The following is an 18,471-nucleotide window of genomic DNA, read 5'->3' on the forward strand; positions in this document are numbered from 1 at the left end:
ACAAAAAATCAGTCATGTGAAAGAAAGCCAAGACTGGCGGTGTGGCTGGATTCTCATCTTTGCCTCTTTTCTGTACAACCTGAGTGTAATTTGATTCCATACACATCAAATATTGAGAGTATTGGAGTCAGCCTACAGTGAGTTTCTTATTGAAAGAATGGTTTATTTGACTACAGTGCTAAAACTGTGTCACTTTCCTCTTCCCACTGGGCTCAGGTGGAGAAGGGATTGGGCCATATCCCCATTGAGCAGTTTTAACCAGCTCTAAAGCAAAACATTTATGCCACGTTATCATCTTGACCTGTAAAAAGTTGGAGGTTGCTAAAGCTAGACAGCTGAAAATGCCCTGCTATTGAAGGGAAAAATGTGTTCTCCCAGTAATCCATTTCCATTCACATGCTAACTTACCTTTGAACATGGTTGTGACTATTGACCCAGTCTCACTGGCATGATGACATTAAAAACTAACAGTGATTTTATATGTTATCCCTTGAAATAAATTGTGCACTCTGAGGAATTAAGAATAAAATTTCCCTTTAACCTGTAACTCACCACTGGAGTCTTCATGGCTTTCACCTGGTCTAAGAGCTGTTCACATGGTCTAAGAACTGTTCTGTACTCCTTTGTCCTCTTACAGCACAAGAAAACTGCTTTTATACTTTTTATTTTCCTGTACATTTCTAGTATGAATAAAGAGACATATCACAGATGCCATCCATCACTGAGTTATTACCTGTGAGGGCGTGTACAGAGGCTCTCTGAGCAGGTGGTTTGTGGGCTTGCTTGGTAAATCTGCTCCCTTATGGCAGAAGCTTTCTGTGCTGACCTGAAATGTGAGGATCTAGCACTCATGGAATCATCCCCAATCCTAGATTTCTGAGGGTGGCAACTTTTTCACATTTAGCACTGCATTTTTAACAAATGCTGTACAAGGAAGTGAAGTAATACCTGTTTATAGACTGGATTTGGCAATGAAAGGATCTGTTTGTACAAGAGATGAAGCATTTTATTTAATGTCAAAACTAAGGGATAATGCCTTAACTTGTCCCAGTTTGTGTTGTCCTGCCCAACAAAGCATTTCAGTCAGAACATCTGCTTGGTGATTGGCAGTGGTGGGTACCACCATTGAGAAAACATAGCTTGAGAGTTTAATCTAAAATGCACTGGGTGGATCTTTGGACTGGAGCATTGGTTAGGATATTGCTGGGCTTTGACTTCATTATTAGAGATAACAAAGACATAAGGTCAGTGCAACTGAGCTGCATACTAAGGAAAATGTAAACACAATGAGCCAATTATTCAACCATGATAAACTGACCACTGCAAATCAGTAAAAGACAGAATCAAAGTGGAGTAATTGCAAGTGAGCAACTTCCCACATAGCAGCAGCAAAAAAAAAAAACAAACCCAAACTGTGTTTGAGCTGTGTTAGATAAGGCCTTTAAATAAATTATTCCAATAATATGAAGAAGAAATATTTGCTACTTCTTACAAAAAATAGTGAGATGCATTTACAATATTTCTAAAATTATTAATTTGTCTGAGTGGGGATTGTGTTTTGCTTTTCCAAAATTTATTTAAATGAAATATAAAGAAAAGAAAAAGAATGCTTGGTGCAGTGGCAAGATCTGTCAGCAGCACCATTTCCCTGAGAGCACAGTGTGGGCATTGCATACATTATATTGTCATTTCTGCTCTTACATGGAGGCAAAGCAGAGAGCGCGCTCTGTTCGTGGCATTTCATCCCCGTAATATCCAGAGCCATCCTTCCCTGCAATGTGCTTCTTACGTGGCATGTGCAGTCCAGCAGGTGAATTTTATAACCCTGCCCCCCTAGAGCTGCTGGTGCTCCCTTTTGGGTGGGTTTGGAAGGTTCTGTGGAGCCGGGTCCCCCCTCAGCAGAGTTTGCTGACAGCTCCAGGCCGGGGGTCCCAGCGAGCTGAGTGGCGGTGCCAGTGCCACTGATTCCTGCCAGCTGCCAGGCTCTGCAGCCACAAAAGGAATGAAACAACTCTTTGTCTGATCTCCCAGCTACTGCACATTTGGAGTGATATAGAAGTGCTTTGTAGGATTGAGATGGAAGTGCTAAACAAAAGGGGGTTGTTTGCTGCTGACTATATTTCTTTTCAACATGCAGCAGGATGAAATTCAATTTTTATGTTCGCTGTTTATTTTTTAAAGTGAACTTAAATACCTCCTTCCCTCCTCAATTTCTTTAAACTCAGTACTTCTTTTGAATAAAGTGTGCATATGTATGTATGTATATTTTCTTAGTTTATGGGGTTTATAATTAGGGAGAAAAATTATATCAGTGCCTGCACAGCAACGTGACATGCTCTATGATTTCATTTAGCAAAATTATGTTTATCTTATACCTTAAGTATTGCACACAGTTAAATAATTTAAATATGATTTAAATGTATTATTAAATAAATTAGGATGTGCTTATGGAAAAGTATCTGCTTCACATAACTTAGAAAAGTTTCTTTATGGTTTTCTCAGCGCTTTGTTTATATAAAAACAGTGAAAAAAAATTCAACAGCTCAAACCATGAAAATCTAAAAAACCAACACTAACATCAGGAAAATTAAAGGCTATCAAAGCAATGAGATCCCTAAAGAAATAAACATAATAAACCTGTAAGAGAAAATGACACATCTCTTGACTTCGAAACACCTTCACCCTTTCCAGTAGGAGGAAAACGAAGCAATTCTGTATGACAAATATGGAAGCTGCACCATTTCCTCTCACAGTTCTCTTTCCACCAGGCATCCTCTTACATAGAAGAGTCTATGCATTGATATTTGGTATTTAGTAATTTTGTAATTTCGGTGTTTGGCAATATTGGTATTTGATCAGTTGTCAGGATGTATGGCTGAAGTGGCACACCCCTGAAATGCAGCTTTCCCAGGAGCTAAGGCTCCCCCTATCAAGTTCTTGTTGCTCTGAGAGCTTCTCTTGTTTCCCAGTTTTTCTTGTAGTGCAGATCCTTCACCTGTTCTCTCCACATGCACAGAGGCACTTTCATCTATCTGTCTTGATCTGCTTTATTAGCAAAACCTAGCAAGTGTTTTGCCCCCAGGTTATGAGTATAAAAGAAATTCAGAGCTTTGTTCTTCTAGAAAGTAGTTTAGTAAATTCTTAAAGTCAAATCATGAGATCAGTGACTAGTTGCTTATCAACAGGACAGAGTTTTCACTGAGGCAGCACAGCCTCCAGATGAAGGATGTTTTTCTGTTTTAGCCAGTATTACATATTTAAGCATTTTATTAAGATATTCTCTTTCTTTGTGCTAAATTGACACATTTAAAATTTGGATTCATATTCATGTGGATTTTTACATTCATGGATTTAGCTGCCTATTAACTGGGCAAATTGCACATGTTTGCTTTGGAGAAGATCAGACTGAAGGAACATTCCAAATTGCAGTTGTTAGTCTTGGCATTGAACAAATTGTCATTACCAACAAGGTTTACTTTTTATTTTGTCATTTACTAAATGTGAATTTGGTACCTGCACACTGAAACTCCCACATTGATGTGGGGTATGTTTCCTGCTCATATTTTGTTCATGTGATACCTAAAATTTATGTCTTTAGTCTGAGTTTTAGGCATTGTTTGACTTTATGTCTCTGTAAATATTATCTTTAATGCAGTGTATTCATACACAGAATTAGTTTATACACTTAAGGAGAAACACAGGCATATGTGTTACATAAATGAGTTCTCATTCCATATTCTGTAAATACAGATTGAGTTGCAGTTTTTATACAGGTTATTCGTTGAGAACCTTGGCAATTGGGAATAGCTGAGCAATAAAAGCAAAGATACATGATGACAACTTTGTTCTGTCAAATGCTGTAATTTAGTTTTAATCTTTCCATTGATTTTGGTGAAAGGTATTATCCTGGCAGCTTTTGTACACTAACAATCTGTCAGTGCAGGTATGACAGGCAGAGCAGCAACAGTCTGGGGTTTCCTATGGTGTCCTGCTATCTCCCCACAGGAACCTCTCTAGACTCAGAAACTGGTTTGCTCCTCACACCATTCAACACCATCCCTCTTTCCCCTCCTTGCCAGAATGCCAGACAGGCTGCACATTTTATGTCTGAGTTGTGAACACCTTTGCACCACAAGTGAGCTGTAGTCACCACTAATTTTTTCCACGGATTACTGCAGAAAGCATAGTGTCAATAATTAGGACTTCTGTATTATTGGCTTCCTTTGCCCAGCTCTTTAGAGCATATTTTCTTTCCCTGTAGACTTGACATTTACTTCCATGGTAGAAAGCTTATTATTCCTACACATTATCTGAAACCCACCAAATCTTGAACTGCTGACAAAACATTTGAAATTTTATGCATTGAAGACCTTTCAGCTGCTACAATTGTCAGTGGTGGTATTTTATACTACCAAGTAGAAATCCATGGCTGTGATGAAAACCTGGCTGAAAGCAATAGAGAGTTCATCTGCCAATATATCCTGTGCTGCTGGTAGGTCTGGGAAGTTTAATTTTCTTGAACCAGATTCATACTCAATTGTAAGTACATTGCAAAGTAGGAGAGTGGAATTTACTGTATCAGGAAATTGACAATAAAGGGGTTTCACTAAGATGTGTTTGGCCCCTGAAGTTACATAAACTGACTATGTGCATTTTGTTGTGCTAAATAGCTGATGCTGGACACAGTCGGTCTGGGACTTCAGGCGTGGAAGTTGACAGTGTGGTGGTGTCAGGAAGTCTCAGGAATGTCCTCTGTATTAAGAGCAGAGCTGCCCTGGGAGGTGCTGTGATGCAGAGCATGGACTTGGCACATGGATGGGCTTAGAAGTCATGTTCCCTGACCATGGTCAGCTGGACAGGATATGGTCAGCTGCAAACAGCTGCTTAAAGCTGAAATACAGGCACTTCAGAAAGGGTGATCTGGAAGCCTTTCTTCTGTAGCAATGCGTTAAATCTTTCTGAGTGAGAAGAAAGTCTATTTTCTAAAATCCCAGAGAGATTTTAGCAGGGAAACAACACCCTGGAAATGACACCTGAACACAGAAACACTGCAGTGTCTTGGGCAACGCTTTGACTACAAATGCTCTAATACCTTTTGTACAGAATAGGGCTGGAAGGCTTTTGCTTTCATATTACATTTATAAGAATAAAACCAAAACAACTGGATTTGAAATTGCAAATGCCTTGGAACCAATATAATAACGTTCATTAATATAATAACGTGACAGAGAATCAAGAACTGGTTCAATATGTTGCAGTGTTCAGATTTCAGTGTGGCTATCAGCTTCACCCACTGATCTTTGAAGTGTGTTACACAATTTTTATTTGTTTCTAGCACAAAACAATCAGGTCTTTTAAGAACGTTTTGCAGTAATGCTTTCACTGATATGTTTTGCACATCCTGTGCCATAATAATGTGAATCATCTTTAGAAACTTTGAGCTAGGTGTTGAACAGCCCACTTTGAGACAGCAATGCATTAAACCCAAAAACTCATTCCAGGCTTTTTTCAGAAAACTATGTACCTTTCTAAACATTTGCTCCTTTTGTTTTTCATTTTTCCTTTTTTTAAAGCTGGATACATTAGCTGATTTCTCATTTTTTCCTGAACCAGAACCTTCACACTAGAAGACTCAAATATATTTACTTAAACTAAACTAAACTAACTAAAACCAATATATTCCACAGATGATATCTGCCTTTCCAAGTTCTATAGTGTTCCACATGATTTTGTGGTTGATTATTAAAACTCTTCCTTTCTGCCATCACTCTAAAATTTATTAATTATTTCCCTGTTAAATGAAGAGTGCTTTAACTGCATTTATTTATTGGTTTTCTTTCTCTTAATCATAGCGCAATCTTAGATTGCTGAATACTCCCGACAATAAAATAACACAATCTACAAAAAATATAACCTAGCATGTTGGGGTGAAGTATTCAATATATTTCTGTTTATTTGTGGGAGTAAACATTTCAGTCTTTTAATGCATTTTTATCTTTGAGCATTTAAAGAAACTACTGAGTCTATCAGAATGCAATAATTACATAAGAAATGCAATAGATGTTCAAATACTGAGGGGGGAAAGGCTTTTAACAATATCAAAAATTAAATTCAAATTATAATAGATCTTTCACATGACATTATAATAGTATATATATTCTATATAGAATAGTATAATAGTGCATATATATGTCTACACCAGTATATATATATAATAGTATTATAATAGTATTTGATTAAGACTGTTTAGCAGAATAATGGAGTCCACTGTTTGACCAGGAAGTTCTGCTGTGTGAAACTGAAAGCTGAGACATTGATTTTACTTTTAAACATGGAATGGTCACCAAACTTAATAAATATATTGAAAAAACACTTACAATGAATATAGACAAAACAATGTATTCTGCTTCTAAGGCTAGATATTAAATAATGCAGGATGTGATTCTTTCATCCATACAGAATTTCTTGATACTCTGCAGAGAGCACATTAACATCTCTAAACTGCCCTTTTCTATGCATTTATCTCTCGCCTCCATCACTGGGTGGTCCAAGTGCACGCACAACAACACCGTGCTCGGATCCTGAGGAATAAAATAGTCCAAGGCTGGAAAGGCTGAGCTTTAGAAATTCCTACCCAGGGGCTGGATCCTGACCACGGTTAAAGGATGGAAAAGAAGGAAGGGACAAGCTAGGGGAAGTGGTGTATTTCTGCATGCCACAGAGGCAGCACAGCTTACACCGTGTACTGCTCTGTTTGTCTTGGCAGATCTGGGTGCGCGGATCTGGCTGTGGGCGGGATTCTGCCAAGGATGGTCAGTGTTCGACTCCCACCATGTTTAGGTCTCTAGTTATGCGTTTGTCTCCCATGTGCCTCTCTCTGCCAGTCCACAAAACAATGGCTTCCTAGGCATTTCTATGCTCAACATGAGAGAAAAACAACAATGTAAGCAGTATGACCATGTGCTAAATGTTTAGCTGAAGCTGCGACATCTGATGTATTAGAGATTTTGTCTGTAAGCTAGGAAGAAATAATAGACATAATAAAGAAGTTTTAGTGATGATTGCTGTCACAAAATTAGATCAGAGAAAAAAAATATATATATATACCCTTTACCACAATGGAATACAACATTTTATTGGTACAGGTTGCAAGGTTTCATGGCATGCAGTGCAGGATGCCTCGTGGTGATGCTGAATGCATTTCATGACCTGGTTTTGGCAGCTTCTGGGACAACCTCTCTGTAGCTGAATTTGTGTGCTCTTTTTTCCTCTTCATTTAGAAGCAAGGCACACATTGCAAAACATTGAAGTCCCATCTCATACCTCTATTAACCATCTCTGTCCAGTTGTGTTCCCTCATCCCTCTGATGATGCAAAAGTCAAATGGAAATGTTCAATTAACAATAGTGAGTTCTCTATATTTACACTTGTTGCAAATTATCAGCTAAAGATTCTTTACATCTGCTACAGATTTTAAATGTTTTGTTTATGTGGATGGATAAAGTTAATTGATTGTTCTATGGACAGACAGATTTAGAGAAATAATCACAATAATTCCATGTACTAGCTCTGAGTTCTGGATTTTGCATTTAGATCTCTGAAGTGTTTCGATGATAAGTAAAATTGCAAGCATAAGTAAATTTCCCTGTTTATTATGCATCTGAGGAGGCTTCTAGCATGAGTTGATTACAGCAGGTACCTGGAATATTTTGCCTTCGTGAAAAGAAGCAAAGGTAAACCCATCCTGCTTCAAATATCTATTGTCAATGCACTGAAATTCCACCTCTGTCTCCCTCAGGGAGCTTCAGAAGCAATGCCACATTACAAAGCAGTTGTGCACTGAGATGCTGGGACTGTAGAAACTGAAGTTTGAGTTGTCTGTTGTGAGAAGCCTCTCAAATGCATAGGCTCTTTCACTTTCTGGGGCTAAATGTGCTGACCTGAGTCCAGAACCAGTTGTTTAAGCATTGTGTTGGATGTATATTCTCCTCCTCCCCACATTGTTTATGCCATTGCGTGCTACACTCTCTGTGTATCTTCTCTGGTTCTTCCCAGTTATGCTTTTGCTTTGTTCTGTAGTCTGCTAAAATCCTTACAAAGTTTTCACAGCATTTCTTACACCCTTTCCTGTAACCTGTATTTTAATGATCCCATTCCCTTTTTCCCCCACCCTGCTGTTACAATTCTTATTTTCCTGTCCACTTTGTGAGCAGAATGTTCCATATCATCATCTTTATTCCACTGTGTTTTCTTCTTTTAATCAAGCAGTTTTCTGTTCTTCCCTGTAGAATTACACTTTATGACTACCAGGCCATGTGTAGGACAAACAAAGAGAGTAGCGACAGTGCCCATAGCTTACTGGACGTAAGTACTGCTCATCCTATGAGCATCTTTCCATGCAATCATCAAAGAGAATTGTTGCAAATATCTCATGGTCATTGTAAGACTGTTCTTTTGATTTGGAATGCTTATAGCTCTCCTGTTTATCCCAGAGCATACAAAGGGTGCTTCATTATAAACTAATTCAAAGTGTTCCGATTTTTCAAGTTCATTTTAATGCTGGGCCATCATTTCTGAGGTTCTGTCAGAATGTTTTTTGCACTGTATGAATCTGCCTTCTTAGGAATTTATAAATTTGGCAATAGATTGTGTTTTGTCTGGGGGACTGGAATCACATATGCCTTTTCTGTACATAAACATGTAATTCAAATTAAAAATTGAGTTGTCTTTTTTTTTTATATGAAAGGAATGGTTCATTGACAAGGCATGCAAGTCAGTGATTTTAGCAATTTCTTTTTCTTAGTATTTAAACATGTCTTTTAAAGTAGAATTTCAATGTATTTAAACCCTTGTGTTGCAATTTCAGTACAAATCCTGTCCTTCTGCAAGGCTTGATTAGAGACAATCTGGGTCTTGCCAAAGCAACACTTCTTTATTGCTAAATCCTATATCTGGGTCATAATCCCAAGGATGCTTTGTAACCATTCACTGATTGCTACAATGATGTATCAGAACTGATCAGGTGTTAGATAGAGGTTTTACATATGAAAAAGGAACAGTTTTCACAAATAGATGACAGTAATAGCATGAAAAAATTCTTAAGTAAAGCGAATAACCACAAAACACTGTCAATTTTGCCAGTCAGGAAAAGTTGACTGATAGCATTTTTAAGTGCACTTATAGCTGGAAAAATATAGATCTACCTAGGAAAAAAAAATAACCCCTTAATAATTTTGTGCTTTTGGGGATGTTTTCATTTACATATTTACATGACTGTTTTTCATATGCCTGGACTTATGGCATTTATCAGTTTGTTATCCACTAAGGTCTGAACCTGAAAAAAGACAATCTCCACATCATAAAAACTAGACTGCAATGAGATTTAAATTATTAGTGAAATAGAACAGGGTGCTGTGAAACACATTTGCATGAAAAATCTTAAAATATATTACAACACTTAACAAAAGCCTTCTATCCAAAGACTTGGGGCTTCAGTCCAGTTTGCCTAAGCACTCAGCATGTAGAGCTGAAGCATTATCCCTTAAAAAGTGGGCTCTATTCCAAAAGATATTTTTTTATTATTCCAAATTTTGTCCAGGATATTCAGGAAAAAAACCCTGCATCTGTTTTGGGATGCACTGAGACATGTCAAAGATTTTTTTTATATAAAGATAGTTAAGCTCTTTAAACCTCGAGTGAGTTTTGGTGATCCTCAGTATGAAAGATGAACAGAGTTTTAGGTTATTATTTTCCTGTTGATTCAGTCACTCCTATCAAGTATGACTATTGAAAAAGGATAAAGGGAGCTTGCATTAAGGACAGGTGGGGCTGATTCCTCATGTTTCCTGTTTTGTGCCCAGTTTTTTACTTATCAGGTTATTAGGCAGTGTCCAGTATAACTTCTGCTTAAGCAAAAGGTTTGCTCACAAAAGTTTATCCTTCCTTTTGAGAATTATGTTTTTATAAATACAGGAACAGAGACAGGGACAAGATGGAAACTCCCTGAGAAGTTCCTGTTCTAAACAGCACAGGCAAGGAGAAGAGGCATCAGAGACTCAGCTCCAGCCTTTTAGACTGTGGGATAAATTAGGGATGGATTAGATTTAGAGATCTCCTGGTCCATTTCTTTAATAGTATTTCTTCTTAACAGCTGTCCAGACACTGTGTTATTTAGAACTTTTGATTTAATTGGTCCAAGACCTACATGGTTCTCCATAGAACCACTTTGTTGCAAATGTAGCGGTGCCATGGAGCCACAGAACTAAATTATTTTGGCTCTCAGTGTTGGTTTAAATATGTAGAAAGAATGAAATTCCTGCAGTTTTTGTTGCAGTTTTTGAAGGAACCATCTGTGAGTGGAAAAGGCTCTCGAGTAAAATCACATTTCATGAGAATGTATTTATATCAATGAAATGACATGTTTTTCCCACTGGAATTTCAAAACAAAATATTTTTTCGTTTTCTGTAGAAATTAATGAATTTTTCAGATACATTGGGGTTTTAAATTTTAATTAATTTCTAATATTAAAAAAGTTACTAAAATACATGGTGTATTTTACACTAAATAAGTATTCTTCATAAGTAATAACGAATACATTGTTTTACAATAAATTTGGCACTATGAAAACAAAAGTATACAGAAAATTGAATTACCTGGTCATGAAATTTCAGGTTTTCTGATTTGAAATCAAAATTAATAAGATGTCCCACAGGGCTGATATTTTCTTTTCTTTCATCTCCAGGAAAGTCTTGTAGTTTTTATCATTTCCTATAAGACAGGGTTTCACAGGTGAAAATCTTTCCTGTCTCAGACATGGCACTGAGTTCTTTGGATCTGTGAGTCCTCAGCCCTGCAGAGAAACTTTCTCTGTCACCCCTGAAAATTTTAGATGTCCTGTTACTGCCCTGCCAAACAGCAGTGCTTCAGTGAGTGCTGATTTGGGGTGGTTAAACATGATTTTAGAGATCTGAGGAGTTCTGTCATTATGATTTCTATTTGTTAAAATACTCTATTTTATCTCTATCTAAAAGAGTCTGCAGAATTTTATGCAACTAGGACATCTTAACAAAGATGAGGGAGACAAGGAGAAATTCCAAATTTCTGGAGGCTGACTTTTCTGCCTGGCTTTCTTTCATGAAAGATTAATCCTATTAATAGTCTTTTCAAAAATGAAATATTCAGAATGTATTAGAAATACTGTAAACAGAGGATTTTCAAAGGATTTGCTGTATTTGTTATGATCCAGAAAAACAGGAGGAGGGAAAAAACTTCTTAAAGTGCTTACAAGTGGACTGTCAAATGTCAGATAAACATTTAGGTAAATTCAGACTTCAGAAGCTTTTCTGAGCCTAATGAGGCTGAGGTAATGAATAGAGATTTGCATTATAGAGAGGCAAGTCTGTGAACTGCAGCCCAAGAAAAGCTCATATTATCTACCCAAGCTGTTCCTCCAGCAATAGCCTGGGAAATAGGAACCCCTAGAGGTTAAAGATTTAAGAATCATTTGCAAAAACTTTCCTTTTCCCACCGATAATCTGTGCATATGGCCAAGTATGCTATAAAGGAAATTTCGTTACTATACATTTTATAATCAATATAATAATTCTTGATCATTAAAAAGGGGGGTTTTATGCTCCACATGCATTTGAATGTCCAAAACATTGTTTTCACATGAAGAGTTCAGTTAAGACATAAATGCTGCATGTTTTGCCTTTATATTAAATGAGTTGCTTCTCTTCAGCCTTATAATGCCTTCTTTGCTGCAGTAAAGTGGATTATGACTGAACTTGTTCTGTAAGTAGATTTCATCAAGAATGTAACGAATATTTCTATGAATTACTAAATATTTTTACTTTTGAATATTAATATTTGTACCTTTTGCATTTTACATGCATTGTGCTGCTTTTCTTACATGATTTTAAACATAGTAATATTTGTCAATTTTTTTTTCCCAATTTTGCTTTTTTTAAAATCTGAGACAATTTTGGCTGTATAACTGCATTTTTATTGCATTCATGGTCTTCACTTATATCTGCATGTCTTTGTTTAGCAGATCACAAGACACAACCCAAATTTCTTTCTGTGGTTACTGTTAAGTTTTAGATACATGACTGGCTGTTTGTGATGCTGCTTGGGTGGGCTGCTGCCAGAAGAGAAACTTGTTACTCACTGTATTGTTTGTCACTTCATAAAATTCTGTAAGATGGACCCATTACAATGCCAGATAAGGTGTACTTGAATATTGCTGAATTTTTCTACTTCATTAATTCTTCTAAAACTCCCAGTTAATTCATAATGATGCTTATCTTTAAGAGAAGGTGCCTAAGAAACAGCAATATCATATGTAGAAGAAGAAGCCTTAAAATGTGTCATGTTATTAAGCTATATGATTTATTATTCTTCTTATCTGAAAGCAGAGCTGCAGATATGAGTGAATTTTATCTTTAGTGACATAGAACTGATTTTTTTCTTGTAGTCATTTTGTTTAATTGTAAATTGTATGGGGTTTTTTCAAGGCTCAGAATAAGAGTTAAGGAGAATTAACTGAATGGCTGCTGCCAGAGGGCAGAGATTGATCTGCAATGCAGCTTTCCAAGTGAATATAAGAGAAAGAAATTGTGTTAAAATGAGACTGATGCTACATATCACAGCTTTGAAAATGTTAAGAAACATTCTTTGTTTATTAGTATTGCAGATTCATGGGCATATGATGAACTTATGATATACATATATAAGTTATGATAAATTCTATATGATGTTGGTTTCACATTCTTTACTCTTACAACAACCAATTGACTGACACTTTTCAGTCCATTCTTCCAAATAAATCATGGTGTGTTTTAGTGTTCTCTACAATTCAGTTAGAGTTGATTAGACAGTGATTAATCTTTTCTGCTCTTAGAAATAAAACAGCTTTATTATTTCAATTTGAGAATTAATAAAAGAAACTATTTTATGTGTACTCCTGTATGGTAGCCTGGACAGTTACAATCCCATTTTACTAGGATCAAAATAGCCACATGATGAAGAAATAATGTTCAACAGCAAAAGTAGTGTGTGCTGCCATGCTTTGAAAATTTTAATGGACACTTCAAATACAATCAATATTTTCAATTAAAAATGGCTAAAACTATGATTTATTGATGAAGTCAATTTCAGAATAAATTTTAGATATTAAAATAGTAAAAATATGAGAATAGCAGTGGTTGTTAATCCCAGAGTTATGCCAGTAACTTGAATTTCAGTTCTGTGTTAGCTTTTATCTAAAGTAGGATTAATGTTATCAAGCTACTGCCAGTTTAGTGTTTTGAAAATATTTTGTGGGGTAATGTGAAAACTCTAATAATTTCTCCAGGTTCCTTGTGGAATTTAATCTATGCAGTTGGTGGCACTCTGATCTAACAGCTAAAGGTAAGTGTGATTTTTTTTTCCTGGCATAATGGCAAAAATCTCTAAAGTAAATTGGACTTTTGAAATTCAGATGTGTGTACACTGTTTTAGATTAAATGATAAACATCTGATGATAGTTTTCCTCCCATGTGAGCATCCTCTTCTTTGTTAATGTTTCCTAAAACAAAGGAAAATTAACATCTTCTATGAATAACAACTAAGTGCTTGTGTGCACTCTAGGAACAAAGTACACTACTATAACAGAAAAGTTAAAATAGTAGATTATGATTAAATATGTTTTTTAAAGCATTTCTCTTCCTTCCAAAACAATCTTTGTGAATAAAACAATTACACTGAGCTGTTTTATTTATACAAATTCTTTTTTTCCTAGAGCTGCCATAAAATATAGTGGAGTTTTTGTGCTGGAAAATGCCATTTAAAAAACAAAGTGTAAAGAAATATGACCATCTCTCTTATTTCATACAAAAATAATTTTTAAAGCTTAAGTTAGTATATTTTATGCTAAAGGCTGATCTGCATTTTGTTTTACCATTCCATTCAAAATAGACATATAAATGTATTAAAATTCAATTTACTCAAAATTATTTTTTTAAATGCAGAAACTTCATTTGAAATAATGGAAATTTTTAATAGTTCCACTAAGAACAGGAAGTTTCAGTGTAAGCTCTCTTTTTATATTTTAACAGACTTTGACTCAAAAGTAAAGGGCCACTTTACAAGAGCAGTGCTCTTCAAGTGACAATTTAATAGGCAAATTGTGCTGTGTGTCACTGACTGGTGTAAAGACTTAAACTGAATTCTTCAGCTTCATATTTGCATATTTCTTAGCAAAGCAGGGAATAAAATTGCTGCTCTAGGCTTCATTTAATATTTGCATTGCCTGGATACTAGGCTGTCTTTATGCCAAAATAATATCCTGTCTGAAGCTAAAATATCAGTCAGGCCCCTAAAAACCAAGAGCAACTGTTCAGTGATTTCCCTGAGCTTGAAGAGAACCATCTCTAACACTGAGGCTGTGCACGACAGTCAGGTTTGCTGTGCTAGAACCAGAAAATGCAAAACTATTCCTTGAGGAATGGCAGCTGTGCCTGTCCTGGTCCTTGGTGTTTGCAGAGCAGCCAAAGCAGCCAGTGGAGGAAATAAATAATTTTTCTTTCAAGTGTGCTCTACAAATACGCCTTAATATATCCTGACATGAAACATCCAGTCTCACTTGCGTTTTATGCTAAAGAAAATATCTTTCAAACACAACATCCCTCTTCATCTCATGAAAATGAATGTCTGATGTGTATTTTGAGAGTGCACTCATTGCAGAAGAAGCAATAATAACTTGCAAACTTCCTTGTATTTAAAACAAAATATCAGTGCAGCACCTTGATGGACCAGTATTATTGGGAAATTTCCATTCATGTTTTAGTTGACAATGAAGTTTTAATTTCACAAGTCACTTGCTCCATTTCTTTGATGAGTTTAGAGTATGGGACATACCCACTCTTCACACTCATTGGAATGTCAATACTTTTAGGTAGTTCTTGCCCAGCTCATGTCTGGTTTGATAGCAAGGGATGGTTGTTTGGAAGGAGCATATTTTAGGAGGAAAAAGCAGAAGATATTTTTACAAAAGAGCAGGAGAGAAAAGCACATGATTAGGTATGTTCTTCTGTAAATGCTGTATTACCACTAAGGGTTTGAATATTTATCGATATTTATTATTTATTGATATTTATTAATATTTATCAATTGCACTTCATTAAATTAAAATTAATAACCCTGCACATTTATTTCTTACTTAACAATGCTTAACAAAGCTCAGAAAAAAATATACATCAGTTCCTCGAGTGGAGAAATTGCTTCCTACTCAAATTGTGACATTAATAGAATATGATATACTATGAAGATACTGGAGGGTCCACTACACCTGCCCATTTGCCAAACCCTACTATGGAAAATACTTCTGCCCAAGATCTTTTAATTGCAATCACATTTGTAAATGAGAAAGAGGAAACCTGAAACTTTGGGCAACCCCATCATCTTCTGGACTCCAGTGAGGTGCAGGAAATGTGAGACCAATGAATCTTTGTCAGCCTCTTTGTTACACAAGCCATATGTTGATACATGTGAGGCTAGACTCAAAACACAGGTGAGAAACTCCCAACAGTTAGGGAGAGCAGAAGAGAAAAGGAAGAGGTGTAGTAGAGCTAGCAAGGCAATTTTCTGGAAAACACTGAACTATTAAATATGCCACAACCACAGTGAGAACATGGAAACATCAGAAATAACTTTTCTGACCAGCTTTAGTACCTCTTTTGAGATCTATGCATTTGGTGGAATATATATATGTATATTTATTATATACAAAAGCTGTGACCAGTTCAGAAATGCATGCCCTGGTGTGATTGGAAATGCTCCCCTGGCACTGCTCAGTGGATGCAGCACTCACTGAAACAGATCATGGCCAGGGGAAGGGCTGTCGAGCCCAAGAGCCTGTTCAGTGTAATCTATTTCTGTCATACCTCATCTTGTTTTCTCACTTAACAATTAGTTTAAGATAGGGTTAACATTTGTGCTGATGTGCAAAGTGTATCTCTGTGTTAAGGAACAATGAAGGGGTGGGGAGGAAAAGGAAAGGGAATGAGGGAGAAGTTGTATGACAGATACTTCGGTGTGAGAGTCAGAAGAGCTGCTGTCCTGTAGTTTGACCTTGAACCAGCCCCACTGCTTCCTGCTAACTCAGTTTCCCAGTCTTTAAGATGGAAATAATGACACTTTTTTTTTCAGATTAAAGGTGCTATGGAGTTTTTTAATTACTATTTTGGGAAGCAGATAACAAGCATTGCTGTTAGGTAAAGTAACTCTTCTGCCTCTCCCACCCACAGTTATTTTAACTTGTGAAACCCTCCAAAGATTCCCAAGCTGTAATATATAATAGATATTTTGGCTTCAGTAAAATATACCACAATTTACATATCAAATAAATGTAAACTCACATGAATAAAGTTTTATGATGCACCGCACCACTGAGATAAAAATGACAGTAAATCCATCTTGGATCTACACAGAAAGAATAGAAACTCATGCATAAATGTAAAGAAGGTTGGCAATGGCTAAACCATTAATAACTACTTTAACAGTGATGTCTTGCAAAATTACATTCCATGGATAAACTTTTTTTTTTTTTTTATTTAATTGAAAAAATAGTGTTATGCACTGCCTAGGAAATCTCACAGGGTGGCAGAAGCTGAGTAACATTTCCATTCTTTGCGAGCTCTGTAATACAGCATCTCATGTTGTTCACAATTTTGAGTGCTGTTCTTCTCATGTTAACATCAAGATGTTTTTTCCTGTGCCTATAGCGCAGAGGTTGAAACAAACCCTAGAGCCCTGTGATACCGAATATCCAGCCTTTGTTTCCGAGCGCACTATAAAGGAGACCACGGGGAATATTGCTTGCGATGACTGTTTCAAGTAAGCCCTTTCAATCTTTTTTTTATACAACTGTTTGTGACAAAGCAATAAAACTGAATTATTCAAGGCTGTGTTGAAGAACGTACAAGTCTGTTGTGTTTTATCCTATGTACTGACCTCTGTCAAGGTGCCGTTTCTCCTGTTACAGGGGTCACTTAAAAGTTTGATGCTCTTAAATTAAAGCCGTGCCTATTCTTTTCTACCAAAAAAATGTAGAAGCAGTAGAGGCTTATGTTAATTTCAAATAGTGAATGTTTTAATATTTTTCCTAAATACAGGCAGCATTCTAAGGGTATAGACTGTAAGATTTAGATTCAAAAGGTAAGTGTTGAGTCTCGTGTCCAGGAGTGAAACCCTTCTGGATAAGTTAGGAGCTCCCTTCTGCTACAGTGAGATCTGGGTGTTTTACTGGAATGCCAAAGAGAGTTTCCTTCTTGGAAGTGCTAGTCTGAAAGAGTGGGAGACAATTAAATCTATTCTCCAAACTTTCGGTGCTGGGAAGCTGTGTTAATAATAACAAATCTCACATGACAGTGCTGTAATGTCATTTCTACCAGTGCTGATGGAAACTTGTCCCTTACTGAGCTAAAAGAAGAGGAATACTTCAATCTAGCTTTCCTCTTTCACACTGAAAATGTGTTTTCTCTGAATTTGGTGCCCATGTGCTGTGTGTGACATTTTGACTGCAGTTCTGGTACATTTTAACTGTGGAATTGCATAGGTATTGCTTATGAAAATTTCTGTACTTTGATAAGTCTCTTAATTGGATTTCCTTTATGCAGAGAGGTTGTCATCGCCAGGGAGATTAGTATTTACAACAATAATTTGTCTATCAATATTGATGCCAGGAAGAATTTAGAAGTTAAACAAAAACTGTTACAGCTCTTCCTTTCCAGGATAAATCAATATGCAATTAGCAAATAAAGGTGAAAACTTCACTTTGAAGTCAATAGGTGTGCTTCTGGACTTACTCCTAAATTTTCTCCTTGATATTTTCATTACTTTAAAACAGGAAATAAGAGTAAGTACACTGGAGATAAATTTTAAGTGCTGATATTCACTTTTCATTTGCTACTGACCAACTTTTAAGTAGAAGGAAATTGTTAATGTCTAGTATGAATAATTGGTTTTATATGGCTTTGTGGAATAGAAGTATGAGAGTGCTTTGTAAATTGATGCTCTGGAGCCCTTTAAGTGCAACAATAGGTCCCACTGCCTGAAAAGTACAAACTCAACAAAACCAAGCCGTGATTTTTCCACTTGACATATCAAATACAATGAAGTTACACTGCTGCAAGTGCTTTGTGCCAGCATTGTAGAATTTAAGCAGCCTTATTTTGTGATAATTTAGCAGAAGGTTATTGAGAATTTGAGAAACAAATGAGCATGCAGTCCTGGAGGTGTTCCAGGCCAGGTTGGATGGGGTTTTCAGCACCCTGGTCTAGTGGAAGGTGTCCCTGCCATGGCTGGAGGGCTGGAACCAGATCGTCTTTAAGGTCCCTTCAAACCCCAACCATTGTATGATTCTGTTTAAATATTGCAAACAGACACAATTCCATGCAAAGAAGATTAATTTAACAGGACTAGGTTTTCTC

General features: G+C 36.4%; 1 protein-coding gene across 1 annotated transcript in view; it reads left to right on the top strand.

Moving 5' to 3' along the window:
* Positions 1 to 18,471, top strand: part of CACNA2D3 (calcium voltage-gated channel auxiliary subunit alpha2delta 3) — a 388,427-nt gene that overhangs the window by 353,824 nt on the left and 16,132 nt on the right. Inside the window, exons 32-35 of the mRNA XM_058844987.1 lie at positions 8,289 to 8,364; positions 11,742 to 11,794; positions 13,356 to 13,411; positions 16,765 to 16,876. Of these exons, the coding sequence (XP_058700970.1) occupies positions 8,289 to 8,364; positions 11,742 to 11,794; positions 13,356 to 13,411; positions 16,765 to 16,876 (297 nt within the window). The remainder of the gene's footprint in view (positions 1 to 8,288; positions 8,365 to 11,741; positions 11,795 to 13,355; positions 13,412 to 16,764; positions 16,877 to 18,471) is intronic.

Source organism: Poecile atricapillus, chromosome 9 (assembly GCF_030490865.1).
Source record: "Poecile atricapillus isolate bPoeAtr1 chromosome 9, bPoeAtr1.hap1, whole genome shotgun sequence".
In the NCBI taxonomy this organism is placed as follows: domain Eukaryota; kingdom Metazoa; phylum Chordata; class Aves; order Passeriformes; family Paridae; genus Poecile; species Poecile atricapillus.